The sequence below is a fragment of the Orycteropus afer genome, unplaced genomic scaffold (assembly GCF_000298275.1).
Source record: "Orycteropus afer afer isolate SDZICR_OR568_19922 unplaced genomic scaffold, OryAfe1.0 scaffold00039, whole genome shotgun sequence".
Taxonomy (NCBI): domain Eukaryota; kingdom Metazoa; phylum Chordata; class Mammalia; order Tubulidentata; family Orycteropodidae; genus Orycteropus; species Orycteropus afer.
Window position 1 is genome coordinate 12378766 of NW_006921626.1, and position 9635 is coordinate 12388400.

The following is a 9635-nucleotide window of genomic DNA, read 5'->3' on the forward strand; positions in this document are numbered from 1 at the left end:
GCCTGCTACTCTGGGCATCCCTGAGTTGTCTCTCCTCACCTGTAAGCCTGGGGCTGACTGCTCTTCTGTCCGGGTTCAAGGTTTTTATAAGAGACGTCAAATTAAGTGATAGTAACCGTGAACTTCAGTATTATGTTGATGAAATAGTCTTCTTAAAAGCAAAGACTTGATCTTCCTTTCATCAGTTTCCATTCCATATAGTCTTTAGTCTCTTTCCCAGCAGTGCTGGTCCCTCGGTGTCTCCCTCAGCAATGCGTGTCTCTTGCGTCTCTTTCTCAGCAACACGTGTCTCAGGAGCCCGTGTCTCTTTCAGCAGCAGGTCTTCCTCAACCAGCAGTCGGAGAGAGGGGTGGTATCTGTAGGAAAGTAGATTGTCCCCCTGGTCTCTCTAATGACCTTTTAATTTCTTTATGTATGATGTTCTTAATGTCATCCCACAACTTGTCTGGTCTTTGGTCATTGGTGTTCAGTGTTTCAAATCTGTTCATCAGACAGTCTCTAAATTCAGGTAATCAAGGTCATATTTTGGCTGTCATGGATTTTTAATAATTTTCTTCAGCTTCAACTTAAACTTGCATGAGCAATTGATGGTCTGTTCCATAGTCATCTCCTGGCCTTGTTTTGACTGAAGATATTGAGCTTCTCCACATTGCCTCTTTCCACAGATGTAGTCAACCTGATTCCTGTGTACTCCATCTGGTGAGTTCCATGTGTATAGCTGCTGTTTATGTTGCTGAATAAAAGTATTTGCAATAAATGAGTCATTGGTCTTGCAAAATTCTGTCATGTGATCTCTGGCATTATTCCTACCACCAAGGCCATATTTTCCACCTACCAGTGATTCTTATTTGTTTCCAACTTTTGTATTCCAATCACCACTAATAATCAGCACATCTTGATTGCATGTTCCATCAATTTCAGATTACAGAAGTTGGTAAAAATCTTCATTTCCTTGTCTTTGGCTTTAGTGGATGGTGTGTAAATTTGAATAATAGTAGTATTAACAGATCTTCCTTGTAGGTGTATTGATATTGTCCTATCACTGACAGCATTGTACTTCAGCATAGATCTTGAAACATTTTTTGTGACGATGAATGCAATGCCATTCCTCTTCAATTTGTTATTCCTGACATAGCAGACCATATGATTGTGCGATTCAGAATGGCCAAAACAGTCCATTTCAGTTCACTAATGCCTAGGATATCAATCTTTATGCTTTCTATTTCATTTTTTACAACTTCTCATTTTCCTAGGTTCATACTTCTTATATTTCACATTCCAATTATAATAACAACACACAAGTCACCACAATGCAAACTGACAGATGAGTGGTGGGAGTTATGGATACATGGAGTCAATTATATGACTATTTATTTCTTTTAGAAATTTTTTATAATTAAAAGTAAATCCCCTAACAATCAATTCAAAGTTTAACAAGATCAACTGCCGAAGTGAATAAATCACTTCCTTATAAATAGGACTCAAACATAAATTCTTGCATGAAGGAAAAAGAGAAGGGAAGGGAAAACCACTGATATGACATGAACTTGCTTTGTAAATTTAATAAAATTTCACTTCAGATATAAGTAACTTTGTTTCAGTAAAACCAAAACACACCCACTGCCATTGAATAGATTCCGACTCATAGCAACCCTGTAGGGCGGAGTAAATCTGCCCCATAGGTTTTCAAAGTTGTAAATCTTTCCAAATCTGTCTCCTGTGGAGCAGCTGGTGGGTTCCAACTGTCAACCTTTTGGTTAGCAGCCTAATGCCTTAACCATTGTGCCACCAGGCCTCCTCTGCTTACACTCCAGTGATTATAAAAATGAAGAGACTTTCCATTCCTCTTCTTAGAAAGCATTTGTTTACATTTCAGAGCCAAAGTCTCTCCCCCTCTCCCTCCCTCACTCTCAGAGAAGGGACAGCTATCTCTTTCTATGTGGACTCCAAGTTTCATAATTTCAAAGTTCCTCTCTCATGGTATAAGCCACAGCATATACCCCAGAATATAGCTGGAATTCATTGCATCATCCTGTGAGGAATTGGAGCATGGAGAACCATACAAGTTGTGCTGTGAGTAAAGCACCAGTCTGATCCCTGATCCAGCAGCCTAGTGTTCATGTATACATACCCATAGACACACTCACATTCACATATCATATATACACAACCACACACATTCATGTGTGAGGGTACAGACATACATACTGTGCAAGTAGAGAAACATATCAGATGCTTCACAGTGTCAGACTTTCCAGCCACATGTAAAAAACAAACAAACAAACAAAACCTCTTTTATTGATTTCCTCCCACCTCACACTCTTTTTCCCCCATTACTCCTCAATCTGGTTATCCTACTTAAGAAGTCAACTAAAGGGATTTTCAATGCAAGCAGAACAATTTAGTAACACACCAAATTAATTGCTCTCATTTCTAATATCATTGATGACTAGATACTTTTGTTGGTTCAATTACTTCTCTGTTTCTTGTCTTACATCTGCTTCCTTGCTGAGACCGTGCAGCCATGACTCTGTTAAGGCTACTTAGGTGTCATTGATATATAAGCCTAGGAGATGCTATCTTCAGTAACTCTTTATTGTCAAGATTTCCAAACTGCTGTGCTTCCAGAACCCTATACATAGAGTAATAGGTTGATAGATAGCTGCCATCAAGTCAATTCTGACTCATGGCAACCTTATGAGAAACAGAAAGAAACTGTGCCCTATCATGCTTCATCCTCCAGTTGCCCACGTTTGAATATTGTGGCTGTTGTGCCAAACCACCTCACCCAGGGTCTCCCTTACCGTTGCTAACCCTGTATTCCACCAAATAGGAGCTCTGGTAGTGCAGTGGTTAAAGCACTCAGCTGCGAACCAAGAGGTCGGCAGTTTGAACCCACCAGCCACTCCACAAGAGAAAGATGAAGCAGTGTGCTTCTGTAATAATCTGCAGCCTTGGAAACTTTGCGGGGACAGTTCTACTCTGTAATATAGGGCTGCTCTGAGTCAGAATTGACTCAGTGGCAGTGGATTTGGTTTGTTTTATTCCAGTGACTGATCCCTCCTGATGATGTGTCCAAAGCAATCAAGTCAGACAATGTTCTATTATAATCTATAAGGTTTTCACTGGCTAATTTTGGGAAGCAGATTACCAGACCTTTCTTCCTAGTCTGTCTCAGTCTGGATGCTCCACTGAAACCTTTCTACCATGCTGATCCTGCTGGCATTTGAAATACTAGTGCCCTAGCTTCCAGCATCATAGCCACATGCAAGCCACCACTGGAAAACAAACTGACAGACAGGGATGCTTTTAATCACTATGTTATACTTCTCATTTTATTGTATGAATTGGAACAAAAGAAAATCCACCACAATCCTTTGACAAAGGTTGTCAAATGGGAAAATAATAACACAAATTATTTTATTTGCCATTGAATCTTGAAAACAGCAACATTCTTAGCTAGTTCTTTTACCAGTACTATACAAACATGAGTACTCTTGACCCAGTGCTGACATCTAGCCTCACATGCTGGTTTTATTGCATCTGTTTTAAAGATTGCAGTGGAATATCCCCAGGGATTGAAAAGTAATTTACTTCAGACGTTTGGACATAGTGGAAGTGGAGAGGTAACAGAAGAGATATTTGAAAATACTGACTGTGGACCATGGTGGAAAAAAATTTTATTCAGCCTGTGTTTTTTCAATGCTATGATCAATGAAAGAAAAAATTACGGTATATTGGGCTGGAATATTCCTTATGAATTTAGCTCTTCAGATTTGGAGGTAAGTAACAACAAATAAATAACAATAAGATACATACTGAGAGCCTATTTATATGCCCATATAAATACTAAGTGTTTTTACTTGAACTCTGTAACAAGGCAATAAGGGCTAATGTTTGAAAGCATGGGCTTTGAAGCCAAATTTCCTGGAATCAAATCACTCTGCCACTTATGGATGTATAAGTACTTAATCTGTTGATCAAGCTAGTTAACCTGTCTCTGAATCTCAGTTTCCTTGGCCAAAACAGTGGGATCTGGGAGTAAATATCAGTGTCTACCTCAAAGGGTAATTTTAAGAGGCAAAATAATTAACCTAAGTAAAGCACTTAGAACATTGCTGACACATATTAATCACTATAAAAGTGTTTGTCATTATTGCTTTTCCATTTAAAGCAAGAGAGATTACACTGACCCACTGTGGGGAGAGGTGGTAATGTTTAATAATTTAATAATAATCCTTCTTTAGTATTTAAAAAAAAGAAAAAAAAACTCTCTACTTATACTCTATTGTAGGGTCTTTATTATTAAAGTGTCTACTGTGGTAGCTACTGTAATAACACCTGCTTAACTTTCTCTCAAATTATTTATCTTGCATATGTGTTCCCAACACAGAATATTGCACCCCTGATTATCTTATTAGGTGCTAGAGCACATATGCAGCCAGGGATCTAGGTAAGGGGAGGGTGGAGAGATTTCGAACAGCTAAGGGAGACAAACTTGTCTGTCAGTTTGTCTTACTGTGGTGGCTTGCGTGTTGCCGTGAGGCTTGAGGCTGTGCCACCAGTGTTTCAAAAGCCAGGAGGGTTGCACATGTGCACAGGTTTCAATGCAGCTTACAGACTAGGAAGAAGGAAGAGGCTATCCACTTCTCGAAGAATTGGCCAGAGAAAACCTTATGAATAGCAGAGAAACACTGTCTGATACACTACTGTGTAACTTTATGAATAGCCCAGAAACATTATCCAATACAGCACAGGAGGATGAGACACTTAGGTCATAAGGCCTAATACTCAATGGGTATTTCAGTGTTACAGCCCTTGACCCATGTTACTGTTCTTTTAGGAGCTCTGGTGATGTAGGAATTAAGGCATTTGGCTGCTAACCAGAAGGTCAGTGGTTCAAACCCAGGAACTGCTCCACAAGAGAAAGATGAAGTAGTCTGCTTCCATAAAGATTTATAGTCTTGAAAACATATGGGAAGTTCTACTCTGTCCTACAGGCAGAGTCAGATTCAACTCCGTGGTAGTGGGTTTGGTTTGGGTTTGCCTCCTCTCTCTCTGCTTCTTCATTATCTTCTTTCTTCCTTTTGCTTCTTCCTGCTGCTTCTCTTCCTGCTTTTTTGTCTCCAATCTCTGTGAAAGTAACTACTTATATCAACAACTCCTTGTAAATTTCTTCTTTTTTTTTTCTTAATTGTAATTTGGGTACAAATTTACCAAAAAAGATTTATTCTACTCCTAAAAGTTCATGCACATTTGATTTCACAGCCCCAATTACAATCCCCAACCATAAAAAAAAAAACTCTCTTCCCCTCTCCTCCCTGTGACCACTCCTTCCCTGTGTATTTCTGTCTGCCCAGCTTTCCCTCTATGTGAATGCTGCCCCTCTGATGTCTCATGGCTGATTGATCTCAGGGGTGCATTGCCCTAGGGTAGGTGGGTGCATCTCCATGGGGTAGGTGCTCTGCTTGTAGATCTTTCTACTGTTGGGCTGAGAGCCAATTCATAGAAGTGAGTCTATTTCCAGGATAACCCATTTCCAGATAACCCAGGGCCATATTCTCAGGGGTTCCATTAGTCTCTATCTGACCAGTAATTCTGGTCATTTTTGTGTTTCTGAATTTTGTTCCACAATTTTCCTACCACTCTATCCAGGATAACCAATTTTGATCCCTTTCCAAGTGGTTGACACTGGTAGCCAGGCACCATCTAGTACTTCTGGTCTCAGGGTCATGAAGGCTGAGGTCCCCATGGTCCATCATATCTTTGGACTAATTGTTTCCAAATGACTTTGATTTTCTTCACTCTTCTTTGCTCCAGACAAAAGAAGACCAATAGTTGCATCTTAGATGGCCACTCATAAGCTTTTAAGACCCCAGTCACTACTCACCAAAATAGGTTGTAGAACCAGATTTTTAGGTACTATGTTGTGCCAGTTGAGCATGATGTCCCCCGCATCTACGGTTCTGAGCCCACAGGCCCTGTGATTCTCTCTTGCAAGGTGTCTGGTCATCTCTGAGAAGCTAGTCCAACCTCGTCCTCTGTTACTTCTGTATTGCATGTGGATAATTTTGTAGCACAAGTACATATGTAAGAGTATTTTCAGCCAAATCTATCCTTGGTCTTGGGTATATCCCTGTTTGCCTACCCCCACCTGATCTGCTCACCTGTCTATCCATTTACCCATAACCTAGTGTTTGGTGCCATTGGTAATGCAATATCCTGCATGTAATAGTATTTGCCTCTACTGTCTATATCTTTTGTGCACATTTCTGTGCCCTCCCTTTCCCCATTGTCACCATTCTGGTCACAGACTCTTTTCATACCACCCCTTTCCTCACAGAAATGAACATGTAATCCTCAATTAGTGTGAAATTTTTCCTCCCCTCCCATCCCTGGTAACGAACAAAGTGAATTTCCTTCCTTGCATAAACCTTTCCTTGACTTTTTATAAAAACGGACTCATGCAATATTTGTCCTCCTGTGATTGACTTATTTCACTCAGCAAAATATCCTCCAAATTCATCCATGTTGTGAGATGATTCATGTATTCTTCATTATTCTTTAATGTTCCATAGTCTTCCATTGTGTGGATGTACCATAGTTTGGTTACCCATTCATCTGTTGACAGGTATTTAGGTGGTTTCCATCTCTGCTATAGTGAATTGTGCTGCATTGAACATGGGTGTGCATATGTCTATTCATGACCTGGCTCTCACCTCTTTAGGATATATTCCTAATAATGGAATTGCTGAATCAAATGGTATTTCTACTTTCAATTTTTTAAGGAAACACCATACCATTTTCAACAGTGGGAATACCATTTCACAGTCCCACCAGCAGTGTATGAGAGTTCTAATCTCTCTACACCCTCACCAGCATTTGTTTTTTTCTGTCTTGTTAAACTTTGCTGTTATTGCTGCGGTGAGATGACAGCTCATTGTTAGGCTTAGTGCCTAAGGCATTTGACTGCTGCTAATCAGAAGGCTGGTGGTTCAAACCCTCCAGCCACTCCTCAGAAGGAACATTGGGCAATCTACTTCCATAGAGATACTGCCTTGGAACTAGATAGATAGATAGATAGATAGATAGATAGATAGATAGATTCTGAATTCCTTATCAGATAGTTCTATTACTTGTTCTTCCTCAGGGAGTTACCTAATTCTTTAGCTTGGGTACTTGTTTCTACTATCTTGTCCTGTTTTTTTTGTTTGTTTGTTTGATCTGAAATTGTCTGTTGTCTGTTGTTTCCTAGACATTATAAAGTTGTTGCCTTTATTTGGTAGTTATGCACTGATTTGTTTCACCCTGGTTTTATGTTTTACTATATCTGGAAGTGTGGAGCACTAGAAGTCCAAATTCAAAGTTCTAGGCTCTAGGGGCTGGATGAAATCCCCTCAACCTTGGGCTTCAGCTCTGCCTCCTACTCCCAGCCCACTGAAGTCTGGAGTCTTTCTTCATGCAGGCAGCTGCTGGCTGCTAAGGCTGACAAACCCAACATTGACAGATAAAAAGCACAGACCTGATATTACCAAACCACATGACAGGCCATTGACTCAAGTCCATTAAGAGTCCCAAGATCAGCAGACAACATGGCACATGGCAGACTACTGAGTAATGACTTGGCTCCCTGCAGGAGTCACTTGTGGCAAAAGCTGGAGACCTTCCTCAAAGCTCCTGCTTATATACTGGAAACAGCTCACATCCCTAAAGCAGCTACTCAGCTGCTCTGCTACATTCCACCATGGAGTTGATTATCAATCTCACCATAGGGAATAACTGCATCCATCTGCCCAGCCACTTAAAACCAGGCCCAGCCAAGCTGACACATTGTCCTATTAAAGGATGATTTATGTGTTCTGGACCCCTTTCATTGGGTGCACTGTTGTTGTTGTTGTTGTATGCCATGGAGTCAGCCCCAACTCATAGCAACCCCTCCTTAGATTTCCAAGGCAGTATCACTACGGAAGTAGATTGCCCAACCTTCCTTCCGAGGAGTGGCTGATGGGTTTGAACCGCCAGCCTTCTGGTTAGCAGTCAAGTGCCATAGGCACTAGGCTACCAAAGCTCCTATTGGGTGCATAGATATTTATTATCGTTGTGTCCGCTTGTCGGATTGACCCTTTAATCATTATAAAATGATCTTTCTCGTCTCTTATGCTGATTTTTGCCCTAAAGCCTATTTTATCAGAAATTAATATTGCCACTCCTGATCTTTTTTTGGTTGCCATTAGCTTGATATATTTTTTTCCATCCTTTGATTTTAATTTATTTTTATCTTTATGTCTAAGCTGAGTCTCTTGTAGGTAGTATAGTGATGGGTCATGTTTTTATCCATTCTGCACTCTCTGTCTCTTGAATGATGTGTTTAATCCTTTTATATTCAGTGTAATTATCAAAGGTACAAATTTAATCCTGTCCTTTTGTTATGGGTTTTGCTTTTGTTTTTGGTGTTTGTGTATGTGTGTGGTGCTGATAATTTCTGTGTTTCATATATTTTGCTGTGCTGAGTTCATTTTGTTCACGAATTTTCTTCTCATTTCTCTCATAGCTGTTGATTTTGTGCTTGTCTTTATGGTTTTCTTCTTTTTTATTTTGGTTAGAAAGTTTATTAATTTTCTTTGTAGTTACTTTGTAATTTATTATTATCTTCTTAAGTTTCAAACAGTCTGTTCTATTTTGATATCATCTTGACTTCCTCTCCATTTGGAAATTCTGTAACTACTCCATTTAGTCCCTCTTTTTGCTTTGTAGTTGTCATTATTTACAAATTGAAATCTCTGGTTCCCTACTTTTAGTCTTGTAGATTTATTTTATTTTAAAACATTCTTTATCTGAGTTGGTTTCCAGGGGATATTGTCATGTGTCTTAATCTCAAGTTGTTGTCTGACATTGCTGGTTCTCATTCCAAAGAATTCCCTTTGGTGTTTCCTGTAGATTGGTCTGGGTTTTACAAATTTCCTTAATATCTGTCTGAGTATATATATTTTTTATTGTTATTTGGGTGAAAGTTTACAGAGCAGATTCATTTTCCATATAGCAGCTCATACACATTTTGCTTTATGACATTGACTGCAATCCCCCACAATGTAACAGCTCTCCTCCCACTTCCTCCCCATAGTTACTTCTTCCCTCCCTGTGTCCTTCCCCCTCCCATGCACTGCTTCACACACACCCCAAGCTGTCTCCCTGTCCAAACACTGCCCTTCTGTTCTCCCACAGTTGATCACTTTAAGGTGTCTGGATAAATTTGATGAATATATAATTACTGGTTAGCAATTTTTTTTTCCTCTGGGGTTTTATTTGTAACATCCTAATGCCTTCTTATCTGCATGGTTTCTGCCAAGAAGTTAGAGCTCAGTCTTATTGGTTCTTCTTTGTAGATAACACCCAAAGCTGCTCCCAGGATTCTTTCTTTATCTTTGGATTTAGAAAGTTTGGTTATAAAATGTCTTGAAGATTTTCTTTTAGGATCTGCCCTATGTGGAGTTTGTTGAGTTTCTTGAATGAATATCTTCTCATATTTCATGATACTAGGGAAGTTTTCTGCCAACAATTCTTTGACAATTTTATTGGGGGGTTTTGTTGTTGTTGTTTGGTTTGGTTTTTTTTTTTGTTGTTGTTGTTGTTGTTTT

The 9635-nt window shown here is 39.5% G+C and overlaps 1 protein-coding gene across 1 annotated transcript in view; it reads left to right on the plus strand.

Moving 5' to 3' along the window:
* DNAH14 (dynein axonemal heavy chain 14) overlaps window positions 1-9635 on the plus strand; it is a 792430-nt gene that overhangs the window by 728390 nt on the left and 54405 nt on the right. Inside the window, exon 76 of the mRNA XM_042780425.1 lies at window positions 3555-3782. Coding sequence (XP_042636359.1) covers window positions 3555-3782 — 228 coding nt within the window. The remainder of the gene's footprint in view (window positions 1-3554; window positions 3783-9635) is intronic.